Source organism: Pygocentrus nattereri, chromosome 21 (genome assembly GCF_015220715.1).
Source record: "Pygocentrus nattereri isolate fPygNat1 chromosome 21, fPygNat1.pri, whole genome shotgun sequence".
Lineage (NCBI taxonomy): Eukaryota > Metazoa > Chordata > Actinopteri > Characiformes > Serrasalmidae > Pygocentrus > Pygocentrus nattereri.
In genome coordinates, this window is record NC_051231.1 from 18,672,000 (window position 1) to 18,691,275 (window position 19,276).

At 38.4% G+C, this 19,276-nt stretch overlaps 1 protein-coding gene across 3 annotated transcripts in view; it reads left to right on the forward strand.

The window, feature by feature from the left end:
- col2a1b (collagen, type II, alpha 1b) overlaps positions 1 to 19,276 on the forward strand; it is a 134,750-nt gene that overhangs the window by 40,276 nt on the left and 75,198 nt on the right. For all 3 annotated transcript variants that reach the window (XM_037532212.1, XM_017719154.2, XM_017719155.2), the window contains 4 exons: positions 3,499 to 3,597; positions 3,685 to 3,729; positions 6,009 to 6,107; positions 7,382 to 7,435. In XM_037532212.1, the coding sequence (XP_037388109.1) occupies positions 3,499 to 3,597; positions 3,685 to 3,729; positions 6,009 to 6,107; positions 7,382 to 7,435 (297 nt within the window). The remainder of the gene's footprint in view (positions 1 to 3,498; positions 3,598 to 3,684; positions 3,730 to 6,008; positions 6,108 to 7,381; positions 7,436 to 19,276) is intronic.

A 19,276-nucleotide genomic window follows, 5' to 3' on the forward strand; every position in this document is an offset into this window, starting at 1 on the left:
AGGCTTGCAGTTTGTGATAGTTTGACAGATTGAGGAGTATTTGTTTCAATTTGGCAATTTGTGCCAAACTGCAAAGCATTCACTACCGTGACAAAAACACAAAATGCAGCACACACACCGTGACAAAAACATGAAATGCAGCCCCCACATGATATTACTTTTCTATAGTGACATGCTGAATATGTGCCACAATGAAAAACGAAACCTCTATTATGTTGTTTTCAATAAGCCTGACATCTTTACTGAAAAACAGTACATGAGGATTGGCATGTTAAAAAGTAAATTCTGAAATTGCAAGTTTGAACCATGCCTTCAACATATGGTGATAGTATGAGAGAAGACTGATTAAGGGAAGGGTACAGTGATGGACGAAGTACACAAATCTTGTACTTGAGTTAAAGTAAATATGCCCAAGGTAAAATATTACTCCATTAAAAGTAGAAATCCTTACTCTAGGCCTCAACTTGAGTAAAAGTACAAAAGTAATTGCCTTCAAATGTACTTAAGTATTAAAAGTAAAAGTACTAAAAAATTAATTATGGCTCTGATGTCCTGTTATCATTTTTATAACAAGACTCACCTCATGAACTCATTTTAGGTGAAAATACTCCAGTGTCACTGGTAAACCAGTCTTTTAATAGAATGTCTTTAATTAGTCTGACACTATTAAAATTATGTGATTGCGAGTCACAAAACATAGAAAGCAAACAGTTTTGATCAGGTAGAACCGAGTGGCTCTAAAAGCCTTTTTACAAGCAAGGAAAGTTTCAGTTTAAGATTACTTTGTAACTTAGTTACAAGTTTAATAAAAACTTGCTTTCAACTCAGGTTCACAAATAAGTTTTCCTTTACTGTACTGATCTGTAGGTCTCTGTTCATAAACATAAACTAGCTGAAACTAATTCAGCATAGAATGAAAGTGTATAAATTCAGAAAAAATACACATGACAGTCACATCTGCATATGTGTACATATTTCTATATTGTAGTTTATTTACACAAAGTTAGGTTAGTTCCATCATTTAGGTAGACGTGCGTGCTCCCAAAGTTTTATGCTGCTGCGCTGATGTTGAACCGTGTGCTTGCACTGGGTCGGTATGACCAACAGGTCAAGACAATCTCAAAACAAAGTGACCGCTGTGTCCTGATTGGTGTTCTTGCTTCACGCTTCTTTCACTTTGACATGTTATCTTTTATGCACATATAAACCAAAAGAAATGACAGATTTCTCATAATGTAGTGGAGTAAAAGTAAAAAGTCACCCAAAATGGAAATACTTAAGTAAAGTACAGATACATGAAAAAAACTACTTAAGTACAGTAACAAATTACATTTACTTAGTTACTGTCCACCACTGGAAGGGTAAGAACCTGGGCTAGAGTTCTGGGCAGCTTCTACCTGGAGCTAAAAGGACAGACCCCCCCTTTTTATAACTGTAGAAGGACTGATCTATTTGTCATGAGAAATGGAAGGTAAATGGATTTGCAATTTAAAATGCAATCATAACAGTGAAAACATAGTGAAATACAATACACAAGATTACTTTTCCATAGGTGACATGCAGAATAAGGGCAAACTTCAAGGCAAAACCTCTACTACAAGGTTTTTATGTTGCTTGACCACTTTTTTGACTTCAAACTTATTTTCTTTGTTGAAATGCAGCCTAAACAGTGCAGTGCAATGCACACACAAGACTGCATTTAAACACTAACATGCAGAAAATGCACCAAAATGAAATGTAAAAGATCTATCATATGGATCACTCATCATTCAAGCATGAGTCGTATGTCTAAAAATTTCAAATTCAAAACTTAATTGAAACGTTCAAAAACGTAATTGAAAAACAAATGGTGAGAGTATGAGGGAAGAATGATTAAGGGAAGGGTAAGAACCTGGGCTAAAGTTCTGGGCAGCTTCTACCTGGGGCTAAAAGGACAGACCGCCCTTTTTATAACTGTAGAAGAAATGTAATGAAGAAAGCATTATCTGTGATTTCAGGTTGGCAAAAGAAGCACTGTAGCAATTGCTTTTCAGTTTGACACAGATTCCTCTCCATACATTCGAGGAGAACTGCTGCTCCAATTTTTTCTCTGCGTTTATGTTTGGAAGTTTTGACTGCTTTCTTTAGGGCATATTTCGCCCTTTTGTATGCATCACAGTCACTCTTCCTATAACCCTTTTCCAAAAGTCCATTTTATATTTCGATCTCTTCTACTAGTGTATGTTTTTTTAATACGTTTTTTGAATAAACACTGGCCAGTTTGGGTTATAGCACAACATTACTTAAAAATGCAATAATAAGAAATTTCCTCTGACCCATGGATTTGTTGAGATTTTTTAATGTGGCCTTTTTACTGTGACACCCCTGCTCTATGGCATCAAGAGACCACATTTTCACTGATTTCACCTCAAGTTTTGTGGTTTTAAACATTTGTGCTTAGGGAGGGATGAGATGGATGAGGAAATGATCAATGTTTCCAAATGGGGCATCCTTGATGGTGCTGTCGCAGTAGTCAATTGTTTTGTCTTCTCTGGAGGGGCAGTTGATCAATTGTTTATATTTTGGTAATCCAACACTCACGCTGGTGTGGTTGAAGTCACCCATGATGATGATAGGAGAGTCTGAGTCTGAATGTTTCTGTTCAACCTCAATAATCTTGTCAGCCAGCTGTTGTTGTGCTAAGATGGCTCATGCTAGGCTTTAGGGATATATATACAGAAAATTATTCTGTGGTGTTAAGCCCCTGATGTATAGGAGCTCATTCAGGTCAAAAGTATGTTAAACTGTGATACCATGTGAAAGTTCAACAAGTAAAACAAACAAACATACAAGAAACCAAAACACAGTGGCTGTCTGTCAGGGTGCCATCTTTTTTTGTTTTATTTTATGTTTTTTTGTTTGTTTTTTTTTCTGTTATGTATGTCTGTGTGTATTAAGCATGGTCATTATATTTATTGTTAGTGATTTTTTTGTAATGACTCAATGAAGTGTTTATGTTAAAAGTGGAATTTTAGTTATTCTCTCCTGCTGATTTTAGTTTTGTTATGATGCTTTTGTATTTGGTGTGTGTTTTATATTTGAGAGGGAAAAGAGCACATTCAAGTACACTATATTAGTGTGCTGTTTGAAACATGTACATATACATAAACAGTCCTGTAAGAAAAACTGTAAAGATATTAAGAACATAGAGCATATTGTAGCCTGTTTAAAAAGGTTCTGCTTGTTAATTTAGGAGTATTTGTTCTGCAGCAAATATTCACTGATTTATTCTGAAGATGTGGCTTGCTCGCAGGCTGTGTTCTGTTAGATTATGAAGTACTAGTGAGGCATTGCACACTGGGTGGCTGTGCCTTCTTTAATAGCTCAAATGCTATAATATGTTACATAAATATTGAAATCTCAGATGGTAGTCAAATATGAAATTTTAGACAGTGATTGTAAAAATAAATTAATGACTAAATTAGTATTTTTACCCTACATGTTCTTGTTATTTTCAAGGGCGAAGCTGGACCCACTGGTGCTCGAGGACCTGAGGGAGCTCAGGGACCCCGCGGAGAGTCAGGGACACCTGGATCACCCGGAGCTGCTGGAGTTCCAGTGAGTGACCATGAAGCAAACATCAAACATGTCCAGAACAGATGACCTGAAAGCACTGCCTTTGTCTAAAATGACTCATTTGTTTAGGGTAACTCTGGCACTGATGGTATTCCTGGGGCCAAAGGATCAGCTGTGAGTAAATTATTTCTTCATGGGTCAAAATAAAATGATGACTAAATTAGTGTTTTTACACTACATGTTCTGTAAAGTGTTTTGTCCAAGGGCCGCCAGATCCCAATCCAGTGTTCTTGGATATTTTCTCAACTGGGGATGCAACAACTAATGAACATTTATTGATAATGCTGATATTAAATATAAATGGTAATAAATCTTCAATTAGTTGGCTTGATGATGTTTGTACTCTCCATTTACATTTCTTGATTGAAAGTGGGTGGATCAAGATAGCAGAGACAGAATAAACTTAAGAACACTTCAGCTTAATATCATCTAAATGTTTCCTGTAAGATGTGTAAACACCATGCATGAGGATCTAAAGAAAAGTTATTTAGGGCAGAAAATGGTAAAAGCTCAGCATGGTGAGTAACTGTTTAAACCATAGTAAAACTGCAGAAAAAAGTTTAAAATAGCATTATAGCAATATGCCAATAGCAAATGCCATTATGTGCTTTTCAGCAAGCTTTGTTTTGGTGTTGCAAAATAAGCACCAGTGGATGGGATGAGGCGAATTCATCTAAGCTGCATGGCTAAACTGTACTGTTTTGTTGCTAGTCTGCCAATGAACACAGACTTGCACATCTTCATGGATACAGACATTTTTATAAACATGCATTTTGGCTTTTCACGCAAAAATGGTCCTTTATGTCCCTGAGCACAGACAGTGAATTTGAAATGAAAGTGCTCTCCAGAGTAGAGATATCTTTGTTTTTGGAAGGATGTTTTTGAAAGTGCTGGCACCATGTGTATGTTTATTACTGTTTAACAAGTGATAAGCATGCATTAGGAGAAAGCTTGTCTGATATGGCTGATAGCCTAGCTGCTTCTGTGTGCTTGGTGATATGAAGTTTGATTATGTAATGTCACTGACACACAAACTAATTACATAATCTTTGTATTATTATTAGAAGAGAAATCATTTGAAGAACAATGTAAAGTTCTTGTAGAATTAAACTAGCTCTATTACAGTACTCAGCCTGCCATGTAAATTTTGTAGATTAGTCATACATTGTTCCTTTATTGTTTCTGTACCTTTCACATTAAAAAAGGATTAAAACTGTGTCTTTGAGGGACACCGCATCTGTTGTTCCTGATAAAAGTCAAATGCAAATATGATTTAGAAGACAGAGTAGATGTTTTATGTTAAAAGAGCATTGTGTTTGACATGAAATATTTAGTTACTGACAACACTACTAACAGCACCTTTTCTCTTTCCTGAGCATTAAATTAAGCAAAGCTGTAATGAACTAATTAATCAAAAGTCAAAATCATATTTAGTTGCAGACCTGACCTCAATGCTGCAAAATGTAGTCTTGTGTAGTGAGACTTTAGCCTTTAGGCTTAATGTCCAGGCAACAGTATCTCAAACACAGCCAGTACAATCTTAGTTCTATCTAAGCTATCAGCTATCATATATGATACTTAAGGCAAGTATCATTATCTTCTATATTTCTTTTGGCATTATGCCATGATGTGCAACGCTGATATATTCCACAGCTAAATTATTTACAATCCAGGGGCCATCAGAGAACTAAGGGTGACTTCTAAGAGAGACACTGGAAGACAAGAAAAATGTGTATTCTGACAAAAATTACTGTTAATTAAGTACCGTAACATTAATGAACCATTTAATTATAGTTTCTGCTCTTTTTTGCTGATAGGCAGACTGCAAGTCAACATGGCTGATGCTGGTATAATTGTGTAGGTTGAATTCTCACTGTAAATTAGGCTCCTTAAAAAAGTGGGGCAGCATACAAATGCCGTGAAATATCAGAATGTAACATTCAAGTCAGGAGCATTCCCTGGTGGTGTCCCAGTATGGCCATCTGTAAAATGTTTATTTCAGCAGGAAAATGGCCCATAAGTTCAAGATGATCAAGTAAGTTTTGTATGATCATGACAACTCATTCATTTCAATCAGTGCATTTCTCAACCCAGAATTGCAACATCAGTGGGTTAAGATGGTATGCACTGGAGATCCAGTATTATTTAATTAACACAAGTGTGGGAAAAAATAAAGTCAGCATAGACAAGCAACTCTGCAGAGCACTTATAATACTTTGTTAAGACAATGTCCTGAGTCAAGCTCCTATTTTGTGACAGCAAAAGGAAATGCAGCACAAAAATACTAATCTTTTGCACACGTTTCAACTTCAAAACAATATTTCAAGCGCATGCTCACTGTAGAGACCGCATTGTTCTTCATTGCAGTATTCATTCTCCATATCCTCCCATAGGGAGCCCCTGGTATTGCTGGAGCCCCTGGTTTTCCAGGGCCCCGTGGGCCTCCTGGACCTCAAGGAGCAACTGGACCTCTTGGGCCAAAAGGGCAGTCTGTGCGTGTCTACTTTCCTCCAGTTTTTATTTAGATTGATCAAGTGTGATGTAAAAGAATTGTAGAATTGTAAATTGGTTTAATTTTTTGCAGTCTCATATGAAACATAGGTTAATGATTTGACTAGAGTTCCAAATGTATCCACACAGGCTAGATTGGATTTTACATGCAGATACATTTTACTTTGTATAAAGTGGATATGCACATTCCTGAGGTATATTTTTTTCCATTGGAAACATTAGATCAGTGGTCTCTAGTCCTGTTCTTGGAGAGCTAGTGTACTGCAGAGTTTAGTTCCAACCTGTAACCAGTAAGCTGCCCCATCATTTATTTAACTCTAATACATCTGATCCAGCCAATCAGGGACTTGGGAAGAGGTTGATTAGTTGCAGCGGGTGTGGTAAATTGTGGTTGGAACTACGCTCCACAGAAGGGTAGCTTTCAAGGGACATGGTTGGAGACAACTACATTAGATGCTACTTGACCAGGTTATAGATACCCATATCACAGTACTAGAAGGGTGTGTGAAGAGGTTATTGGGAAACATTTTATGTGTATTTCATGAAAATATTTTTGAGGAAGCACAGAAATGAGTCTGCCAGGCTTTATTCATATTGTGATACACCTTATTATTAGTGAAAACAACATCAGATAAATAGGAGTGGAAACATGAGACTCTACATTGACACCTGCATGTATGTATTCTATATACATCAAAAGCCCTATTTGACTGGACTATTATTATTATAAGATATATATATGTTTAATTTCCGTCCTTTACTGGTTTTAGTCAATTATCTTTGTCGCTGTAGTTTTCAGTGAAAGAAATGGAGTATTTTACGTCATGTAACGTTTAAATACTTTAAACCTGCTTAAAAAAAACTGGGAGACAAGTTGACTAATCACAAATAAAGGGCTCTTGCTATGTCTTTTCTCTGATGGAGATGGCTCAGTGTACACAGAAAAAAAAATGTTAATTCTTTTTTTCTCAGATGTATAGCCAGGTCATACAAATTTCTAAAAGCGTTGAGCCTGGAAGTAGTTCAAGGACAACAGTGTCTACAAATGAAATATTTTTTCTTTATTTTGACCTTGCTAGCAAAGGTACCATTAGGTACCTAAAGAAAATCCCAGTGCATTGTTAATGACAATCCTGGCAATTGAAAATATTCTGTTTAAGCATTGACTTGACCACATAATCATCAAATGATTAGATGATAATGTGCTTAGGAGTAACCTATGTTTTGTTTCCTTATTCTTTTTTTCTACTTCTAGGGTGATCCTGGTATCCCAGGGTTCAAGGGTGAGGCTGGCCCAAAGGGAGAGATAGTAAGTTTTATCCACCACAGTTTACACAAAGCTAGATAATGAACATTTAACTGATAGCTACTCTAAAAGTACTAATTGTTTTTTTTTTTTCTTGAAACCTCTCAACATACAAATTGCTGCAGTTTATAGGATTGTTTTTCAGTCATGGAAAACACCTAGAAAATAAGAAAATTTAAAACATCCTGAAAATTATTGCTGGGTTCCTAGAAAAGTGCAGTTTTAACCAACAGAGATATACAGAGCATCTGATATGCATTGTATATCTAAAGCTCAGCCTACACTACACTTCATTTTTAGGTGGATTTTAAGTTTGATTTGCCACGTCTGACAATTTTTTACAATCTGAAATGATTTTTCAGGTCTGGAGCTTGATCAGGAGCGATTGAAATTGCTAATGGTCTGGTAGTGTGAAAGGAGAAATGAATCACTCTTTAGCCCTCTTATTGAGTTGTAAAGGAATCAAAGGAAATCAAAAGAATAGTTGATATTTTCAACTATTCATGAGTCCTGTAATGTGAGTTGGTCACTAATGTAATAAAATGAGTTATTCAAGCAACAGCCAATGAGAGAGCGGGGGGGGGGGGGGGGGGGGGTAAAGAAATGTGCATGCACTGCACCATGTGGATGGCAGATGGTGGGGAAGAATTGCAACAGTTTAAGCAAATAATCACTCTATTTACAATATTACATCAGCAACCAGTTAATAGTAAAATAGTTTTCTAGCTCTGATTGTAATATCTAGCCTATATTTATCCCCAGTATGCATTTTCTTCTGTGTACACAAAAGCACAAAACACAACAAAAGGATTTAAAAAGTTGCCTAGTGTACTCCCAATAATGTAGTTACCACTATTGGGATTTTGTAAGTTGTGTGAAGGCACTGTTTCTTATCTGTCCAATGTGAATTTCTGTGAAGTTATTTAAAAGTTATTAAAGAGCTTTCTTTGTAGCATTTAATAGCTCAAAAATGAGATTGTGTGGTTATCGATGGCCGAACTACTTTGTTGTGTGCAGTTTTGTTTTTACTGTTGTCACACTTTAAGAACCGTCCTTCCCTACACACATATAATAGTCTGTGGTTGTTTATGTTACATCCCAGTCAAGTGGTCCTTTCTTGTCAAAATAGACAGTTCCTTGCCACCTTGGGCAATTACACCATTAAAAGTACAGTGTAAATCTGGACTATTAAGACATTAGGATTACCAATTTTAGATTATTTTTCAGATGACATTACATATTTTAGCTGTTGATTCTCCATATCAGGATCCACTCATACCTTACGTAGTTTGGAGTCAGGTGAACTTAATGCATCCAGCTGCAAAACATTTTTGAGGTAGCTCAAAAAAAAGTGCAATTTAAGAAATTTTTTACAGCAGAGAGCAAGGTTACGTAAACATACTGCCAAATAATTGTAATGGTTAGAAATGCAATTAACTGATTAAATGTATGAATAGCCCTACCCTGGTGTTGACAATCTATAAAAGGAGGTCACTTCTGTTCACAATGGATGGTCCATTGGTCCACATTTTGTTCACAATGGATGGTCCATTACTACCAACCTATCTCACAACCCTTCCACATATGCATGCACTCTACAGGCATATTTATTTATGTACGGGGTTCGTCATATGACTATACACACACAGCTGAAAATTCAAGAAAAGAAAAGGTTACCCAGATACCTACAGCAGCTTGCTCTGCTTAAAAGAAGATAGAAATAGAAAAGGCTTTGAACAAAATGAAATTAAGTAAAGCAAGACATCAAACTACAGTGAACATCAGCGCAGTTTTTTTAACAATGGTGAAACCTGCGAGAGTTAAACGACCTGGAAAGTGACACCGATGTTGCTATTTTTCTGTTTGCTTTGTTTATGAGGGATAGCATAGCTACTTATGTAGCTACACTATGCATTAGTCAAACACTAATGTTAGTAAAACTGGAGTTATTTGTTAGCTAGTTATGTTTATCTTGAATGTACTCTGTATTTATATGTGTGTTGATGTCTGTATTGCAGTCAGGCCATGTGCATTCATGTGTTTTAGGGGAGTGGCTGTGAAAGGAGGGTTGAAAGTAGGGGTTGGCATATTTTTTGTTTGGATTTTTTGAAAAACGAGCTCACACTTCCTGGTTTCAACAAAATCACATACTCTATCTTTAAGCTTAAATATACAGGCCTCTGATCAAACTGATTTAATAAACCTCCTGACGAGCTGTTGTCTTGTGGAATGTCACACAACAATAACACACATCTAAAACATTCTTTGTATATTTTTTACATTTGATCATGATCCATTTTATGAAAGTTTGAAATTCCTGATTTTGACAATAAAGAACAATACCCATTTTGAAAATTCACTGTTAAAAATGTTATATCAGCCAAGATTTTACACAGATGGACAGAATGGAATACAGTAGGGGAGAAATGAAGAAGAATCAAATTAGAAATATTTAATGTAGCCTTTTCTTTTCTTAAAATGTATAAAAGTATAATCAGCTAAAAATGTGAAAGCTACAGGAATACAGGAAAAACTACATCAATATGAGAATTGTGGACTGATGAAGATATCCAGTACTTTTTCACCCACACATCTGCTGTTACTGATCCAAAAGTATCCCAACATATATGCCATACTGATACCATGGCATGTCGGCATTTGGGACTACATCTAGCTAGTTAAATATGGTCTTTCCTCTCTGCTCCCCCTCATAACTGCCATTATTCATACCTCACTCACTAGTGGAATTGTTCCTACGCCCTTCAAAATGGCTGCTATCACTCCTATTCTGAAAAAACCTGGCTCAGACCCCAACAACTTTAACAACCTTCGCCCGATTTCTAACCTCCCTTTCATTTCCAAAATACTTGAAAAAGTTATTGCTACTCAAATTCATTCCTACCTATCCGAAAATTGTCTCTATGAACAATTCCAGTCTGGTTTTCGCCCCCTACATAGCACAGAAATGGCTCTTCTTAAGATCACTAATGACTTTCTCATATTATAATGACTATTTCTCATACTATCCTCCTCAACAGACTATCTTCCATTGGCATTAATCATATCGCACTCGACTGGTTTCATTCCTATCTCTCAGGCCGCACTCAGTTCATTCAACTCAAATCCTTCAGGTCTCAGTCTTCCCCTGTTTCCTCTGGTGTACCCCAGGGCTCTGTCCTGGGGCCCCTACTTTTCATCATTTACCTTCTGCCCCTTGGCAATATTTTTCGCTCTTTCAACATCCATTTCCACTGCTATGCAGATGACACCCAGCTCTATCTATCTAGTAAACTAAGTACTTTGTTCCCGCCCTCTTCCCTTTCCAACTGTTTATCTGAAATAAAATCCTGGTTCACCTCTAATTTCCTAAAACTTAACAGTGATAAAACAGAAATTTTGCTTTGTGGTTCCAAATCCACATTATCAAAAGTGGATATTTCCTCTATCCAAATTGACAGTACATTAGTCTCCCCCTCACCTCAGGTTAAGAGCTTGGGTGTCATCTTAGATAACTGTTTATCTTTCCGCTCTCACATTAGCAATGTAACCCGGTCTGCGTATTTCCATCTGCGTAACATCAATCGTCTACGCCCTTCCCTCACCCCCCTTACTGCATCTATTCTAGTTCATAGTCTTGTTACATCTTGTTACATTGACTACTGTAATTCTCTTCTCTTTGGCCTTCCTCATAAACCCCTCCATAAGCTTCAGCTGGTTCAGAATGCAGCTGCCCGTATTATCACTAAAACTCCTTCATTCCATCACATTACACCTGTCCTTCAACAGCTCCACTGGCTCCCTGTTAAATATAGGATCGAATACAAAATTCTCCTCCACACATTTAAGGCCATACATAATCTTGCCCCCCCTTATCTGTCAAATCTTTTCCAAATCACAACTTCTACTCGCTCGCTCAGATCCTCCTCTTCCATTCATCTCTCTGTACCTTCTGCTTGTCTGACTACCATGGGGTGCAGAGCTTTCAGCCGCTCTGCTCCCAAACTCTGGAACTCCCTCCCACCTGACATCCGGAACATTGACTCTTTTCCTCTTTTCAAATCAAGTCTTAAAACTCACCTGTTCAAATTAGCCTACTCTCTCTGTTGATGTTTTTTTTTTTTTTTTTTTTTAAATATATATATAACCCTACATTTTGTACAGTGTCCTTGAGTGTCAAGAAAGGCGCTTTTAAATTTAATTTATTATTATTATTATTATTATTACACCAAATCGCCAAAAGTATTCGCTCATTTAATATGATATCGGCCCACCCATTGTAGATATAACAAAGTGGAAGCGATTGGGAACAGCAACTCAGCCACAACTCGGCCATTTAAATGACAGAGCGGGGTCAAGCAGATGCTGAAGCGCATAGTGCACATAGTGCACACCAGTGCACATAGCAAGGTCCATACAGACATGGATGAGTGAGTTTGGTGTGGAAGAACTTGATTGGCCTGCACAGAGTCCTGACCTCAACCCAATAGAACACCTTTGGGATGAATTGCAGCAGAGACTATGACCCAGGCCTTCTCATCTAACATCAGTGTCTCACCTCACAAATGCGCTTCTGGAAGAATGGCCAAAAATTCCCATAAACACACCCCTAAACCTTGAGGAAAGCCTTCCCATTAAAGTTGAAGCTGTTATAATACCACTGATATTTAACTGTGGAATATTTAATCGCAAGGAAATTTCACAACTGGACCTGCACAGGTGGCATCCTATCATGGTACCACGCTGGAATTCACTGTGCTCCTGAGAGAGACCCATTCTTTCACTAATGTCTGTAGAAGCAGTCTGCAGGCCTAGGTGCTTGGTTTTATACATCTGTGACCAAGGAAGTGATTGGAATAATTTGGAATAATTTGGATGGGTGAGTGAATACATTTTGAGATATAGTGTATGTAATCTAATATTATTTATTTATATTTATGTTTAAATTATATTAATATTAATCTTCTAAAAATTGATATGATGACGATATCATTGGGCATCCATTCTTCACAGTCACTTTCCCTTTAAATAGGTAGATGAAATTAAACTGAATAAATGGAACTTAGAAAACATACTAATATAACCTAACACACATTTCTCAATTCTAAACCACTTATCCTCCTGGGTCATGGGGGGATGCTGGAGCATATACCAGTTGTCGTTGGGCGGAAGGCAGGAATTAGAGTAACAGTAAGGATTAAATGATGCAAATTAAATATTGGTAGAATTTGTAAGAGTTGGTTATTGCTTTATGACAGACAAGATAGAAAGAAACATCTTTGTAAAAATTGTAAAAAGGTAACCAGAGAGGGATGAACAGGTCACAGTGCTGATAAATGGAAAGGAGTGATAAGTGGTTTGACAAGGTGTAGTTAGTTGGGTGAAGAGGAGATTAAAGTGTTTACAAACAAAAATTGAGTAAGGAAGGTGGGTTAAAAAGCTTGTGATGGTAGTGTGGATGGGATAGTTTGGTTTTGTTAGAGGTTTAATGGGGTTTAGTTGAGAAAATAATTAATTAAGGGGATCTTTGGAAGGCCAAGAGAACGTTTAGATGGAAGTGCATGTATGCTGGTCATAAAGACAAAGCAAAACCCATACATCACAGCAAAGAACCTGCAGGAAGTTTAATCTGATACAGGAGTGGTGCTAAAATGTTGTATAGTCCAGTATTGTGTGCACAAACAACCTGATCTGCATGAAAGAGTCTGCATGAAAGAGTCATCAGAAGGAAATCTTACCTGCAGTGTCACCACAATAACATGTAGATAAGCCAGAGGAATTTTGGAAATAGGTGCAGTGGACTGAGGAAGTGGAAAAAAAACTTTTACCACAATCACCATAGGTATGTTTTGAGAAAAAAAGGCGCAACATTTAATGAAAACAACAGTTGGGAAGAAGGGATTGTACTTTATATTAGCAAATTCTGTAAGCAAATGTCAGTCAAGAAACTGAAGCTAAAAAGAAACTGGCTTTTACAATAGCACAACGATCCACAACATACCTCAAAATCCACCAGTACTACTTAAACAATTTTAAGAAATATAAGCTGAAGCTTTTGGAATGACCCTCAAAGCCTCTCGACTTACACATCATCGTAAAAAATTGTGGATAGACCTTAACAATGTTGTGAATGCAAGATGGCCCAAATATATTGCAGAACCAGAATAAGGAGTAAAACTAGATCAAGAATGTGTGTGAGAGAGCGAGAGAGATGTTTGTGATTGTGTGCATGCATGATTACATAAGAAGCAGACATTTGCTGCTGTTTGTTTTCCTAGCAAGATCAGAAGATGGCAGCATTTTTTAAAAATTAGCTTTGTTCTGACATAAAAGATGATGGGACAAAGGACAATATCACTGGCTGTTAAAAGGAAAATGCATACTTACTCAGGCAAAAAGCTAGTGGTGTGTTTTAGCTTAAGAAATATTATGATCGCATGTTAGTGAAAGGAGATTGCATGGCCAAAGTTCAGTCTCACATGTGTCTCACATGATCAGTCTCACTCAAAGTTTATTAACCTCCACTGAATTCCTCTGTGGAATTTGGAGGGGAAATTCCATCACTGCTATTTGGGTGAACAAGACTTGATGCACACTCCAAGTTTGCTGGGAATGTCGTCCTTTTGGCTTTGATCCAGGAAAATAAGAGTTCTGTTGGTATCTCCAAATAAGGGACTTGATCAACTCACATTCTGAGCCGGCTTTCAGAAGCTTTTTAAACAGAGAGCGAGCACTTACTTATGCTGCACTTAACAGCTGCATTTGGCCTTGATTTAACTTTACTTATAAACTTTGATATTACTGTTTGCCCTCAGCTAAGACACACTGTATTCTTAGTGTAAATACACAACAATAGACAACAATGTATTTTACAAGAATTGCACTTTATTCATTCATTCTGTGACATTACAGTAGCCTGAACTGCTAGCCCTCTATAACTGAATATTTCAGTTATAGAATTACCATTTATGCTAGTGGTGTTAATTACCTGAAGAATGGCTTAAGTGCATTACATTAATTGCAATTAAATTGCAGTCTCTATGTGACTGACACATGGCTGTATCTGAGTCTCAGTGTGAAAAATGAGTATTCATGAAATGATTGGACTATTCCATACTAAAAATAAATGATAGAGGGATTAGAGGCTGGATTATCAGAATCAGAATCAGAATCCTTTATTGATCCCAGAGGGAAATTGCAGTTGTTACAGTTACAACCATTTATGTAAAAGAATAAACACTTTAATAATTTAAAACAAAGATCAAGAGAAATTTGCAATATGTGCACGAGATTTAAGTTCTTATGAATATAGTAAAGTGGCAGTGACAATGTGATAATAAATGAAAAGTGTGATAATAAATATTAAACATCTACTATAAGGCAGTTCAAACTATTGTACCTCTGAGTTATTGCACACAATTATTATTATTACACACATGAACAGTACAGTTAGGCATTGAGTATTGCACAGATGAACCACACTTTCAGAATCACACACTGAGGGAGGAGTTATAGAGTTTGATGGCCACAGGTAAGAATGACTTCCTGTGGTGCTTTGTGGTGCATTTTGGTAGAATGAGTCTTGCACTGAATGTGCTCCTGTGTCTCATCACTGTGTCGTAGAGTGGGTGATAGCCGTTGTCCATAATGGCCTGTAGCTTAGCTTTGTCTTTGTGACATTGAGCTGCAGGTGGTTCCACTCACACCATGCGACAAAGTCCTTCACAGTTGCCCTGTAATCTTCCTCATCACCCTTGCTGATACATCCAACTATTGCAGAGTCATCAAAAAACTTCTGAAGGTGGCAAGTCTCTGTGCAGTAGCTGAAGTCTGTGGTGTAGAGGGTGAAGAGGAAGGGAGAGAGGACAGTTCCTTGGGGAACTCCAGTGTTGCTGACCACTCTGTCTGACACACAGTGCTGCAGGCCTACATACTGTGGTCTGTGAGTCAGGTAGTCAACAATCCAGGACACGAGGGGGGCATCTACTTGCATCACTGTGAGCTTTTCACCCAGAGGAGCAGGCTAGACGATGTTACATGTGCTGGAGAAGTAAAAAAATATGACCTTCACAGTGTTGGCTGGCTTATCCAGGTGAGCATATACTCGGTTGATGATGGCATCTTCAACTCCCAGGCGGGGCTGATAGGCAAACTGGAGGGGGTCCAGAAAAGGCTGGAGTATGGGTTGGAGCCTCTCCATGGTCTTCATGACATGGGACATCAGTGCCACTGGCCTGTAGTCCCTGGATATCACTGGGTCTCGTCGTCTTTAGAACAGGAACAATGCAGGACGTCTTCCACATCATAGGGACCCTCTGGAGACTCAGGCTCATGTTGAAGACATGTTGCAGTACTCCACAAAGCTGGGAGACACAGGCTGGGGGGGGACCCCATCAGGGCCTGCGCCTTGTTTGTGTAGAGTCTCTTCAGTTGTCTTCTCACCGGGTCAGCAGTAAGGTGATGTAGAGGTACCACCACTGTAGAGGTGATGGGTGGGGGAGGGGTGGAGGTGTGAGGTGGGCAGTCACAGGAGGGGGGCAGGCTTCAGGAGGGGGAGGGGGGGTGAGTGGAATGGGCTGCTGAGGACTGGCAGCTGAGGAGTCAGGATGGGGAGGACAGAGTGTCAAATTTGTTAAAGAAGAGATTTAGCTTATTGGCCCCATCCATGCTGCCCTCTACTCCTCTGTTGTTGCTGGACCTGAAGCTTGTGATTGTCCTCATTCCATTCCAAACCTCCCTCATGTTGTTCTGCTTGAGTTTCCACTCCAGCTTCCTCCTATATTTGTTCTTTGTCTCCTTGATAGCTGTCTTCAGTTCCCTCTGGATTGTTCTCACCTCCACTCTGTCTCCAGCTCTGAAGGCGCTCTTCTTCTTGTTGAGGAGAGCTTTAATGTCCTTTGTTGCCCACAGCTTGTTGTTTGTGTAACATTTAACAGTCCTGGTTGGGACAGTGTAGTCCACACAGAAGTTAATGTATATACACGCTATACACTCTGTGAGCCCATTGATGTCCTCTCTGTGTGGCTCACAGAGTGCCAGCCAATCAGTAGCCTCAAAGCAATCCTGCAGTGCCTCATAAGTTTCCTCAGACCATCTACTCACTGTCCGCGTGGTCACAGGCTGACTCTTAACCAGTGGCACATAACAGGGACTGAGGTTCACCAAGTTGTGGTCTGACCTACCCGCTGGGGGTGCAGCTGTATGCATCCTTAAAATTAGCATACAGCAGGTCCAGTGTTCTTTCCTCTCTGGTGGGACAGTCCACATACTGAGTGAAGTTTGGTAGTGCCTTAGCCATATTGACGTGGTTAAAGTCACCCGATATGGTGATAACGGATGTTCGTTGTCTTGGTTGCCATGCCGACTGGCTTCAGCGCGATCAACTGATCATGTGTGTAAACAAAGCAGCCATGTTGCAGCGCAGCAGCCAACCATGAGAGTGAAAGAAGCACTTTCACGACGAAAAAACAGACCAAGACTGTCTCTAATAGCATGTTTCAAGAGGGCACATCTTCCCTACGTTGCCTCGTCAAATAAATAAACTATTAAAAAGATAAATAAAAGTTAAGAAGAAAAACGAAAAAACATGAACGGAAGCTACTGTAACAGGCAGCATGCATGCACGTGTATGCACACAAAAAAAAAATTTCATGTTGGCCTGGGAACGGCTTGGGGTCCACGGGAATGAGCTGGACGAAGTTGTGGGGGACAGGGTCGTCTGGGATTCTCTGCTCTCTCAACTGCTACTGCGACCCTATCTGGACTAGCGGTTACCGATGATGATGATGTTTGTCATAAAACATTCATAATACATTCAAAGTCTGTGCAGATCAGAGTACTGTAATGAAGTATTCCTGTAGCATTCACGAACTGCAGAGTAATGTTATAGTAAAATTGCTCTGGGTCCATGCACCTAGACTAAGCTCTTTTGTTTATCGTTTAATGATTTTTTAGTTGTATTAATATATTAATAATCTTTTTTATTTGACTAATAGGTTTCTTCTGGCTGGAAATGATATGAACAAGTCACAAAAGCAACAGCAAATCATTGTGCTAGAGATACTAATGTTAATTAATGATATATTTGAACTATTTCTTTTTTTCAAGTCCCGTTGGAATGCAGTTTAAGCTTCTTTACTATTGCAAATGGAATTTCTTCCATGTTCTAGAGCATTCTAGTCAACTTTAAATTGAGAACAGCTGATGCAGTAGTTCTAATAATCAGCAAGAGAGGACCAAAGAGAGGACCTCTGGTTGCACGTTTTGCCTGCTCACAAGACAAAGAATGACTTTAAAGCCATATCCAAGTGTTTTTAAGCACCAGTGAACACAGTGCAAAACAATCAAAAAGTATAAGGATTTCCACACTGAAAAATCTCAAAGGGCATGATAGGAAGCAAAAAGTGACTCTTGTGCTGGTAAGAATGGTAGTGTGAGAATCCAAGGATCACCACCAAGGCCATCCTGATGAATCTGAGCTTTTCTGATACCAACATTTCAAGGCAGATACTCCAGCAGAAACTGTACAACTGGTCTCCATGGATGCTGTCCACAGGGGGCTCCCATTCTCCAATACAGGCTCAGAATTCTTACTCTTCCTTTTTGTCCATCTGAGCTTGTGCAAAAGCTAGACAAGAATTTTGCATGCACAAAGCTTGCATGCACAAAAAAGAAAGCTTTTGTATGGAGTGAACTAAAGACCAGAGTGATGACAAGGAATCTTTCCAACCTCAAAGACTTGGGAACTGTTACAAAAATGGAATGGTCCAAAATCCCAGTGGATACGTGCAAAAAGCTTGTTAGCAATTATAAGAAGCCGTTCATTGCTGATGCCATTGATTACTGAGAAAATGTTAGAATAATTTTGGACATTGCGTTTGTCTTTTGTCACTTGTTTACTATACTATAAATTTACTATAACTCAACACCAGAAAGAAAATAGATAATGCACAAAATTCACTCATCTGACACATTCAACAAGTCAAAATGCAATTAAACCATGGACCCAACAGAAAACAACTGCTTTACTGATGGAGCTGTATAGCTGTGGTTTTGGAACTTTGATTAAGTAGGGTGTATAAAAGATTATATTTTTTTCCCCACAGTAATCCAAATCAGGGGTTCCCAATCCCAGTCCTGGTGGTCCTTTGCTCTGCACGTTTTTTGCCAAGTAGGAGCTTTTTAATGTGTTAACAAGTTGAATCAGTGGTGTATGATGAGACATGAGAGTGTTGGGTTGCCAAGACTGGGATTGAGAACCCAGGATGAGAGTGTTGAGTTGCCAGGACTGGGATTGAGAACCCTTGGTCTAAAAACATTTTAGAATTATACAGCTATACTGCTGGGAAGCTTGGTTGCAAACATTTAGGAAAAAAAGTTTACTTGGCTAACTAGCTAAGTAGCTGTATCAGTCAGTCACACAAAATATAGGTATTTCACCTCTAACTCTCAGCACTCTGGCAAGTTCTCTCCAAATTGTTTAGTGGAATGGTTGTAGAGATCCCTCCTTCTCTTCTATTCTGAGGCAGAATAGTTCTTAGGAATGTGATGTGATAATGTGTTGTTTTATCGGTGATTTGCCATATTGCTTAGTGTGTTTAGGCTGGTTAAGAATAGTTGATCCTTTCCTGCCTGTTTTTTTATGGCTGATCTAAATCATTAAGTGTATTTGCACATCTGATTAGAATGTGGATTTACATGACTACCAGATTAAAGATCAAAGCAAAATTGAGGAAAGCAGTGGTTCATTAATGCTTAAGTCCATTAAGCATTCAGACACAGCTCTAGTTGAAAAGCACATATGAAGCACTGCAGTGAAATCTTTAAATCTAATTGTATAGATTAACT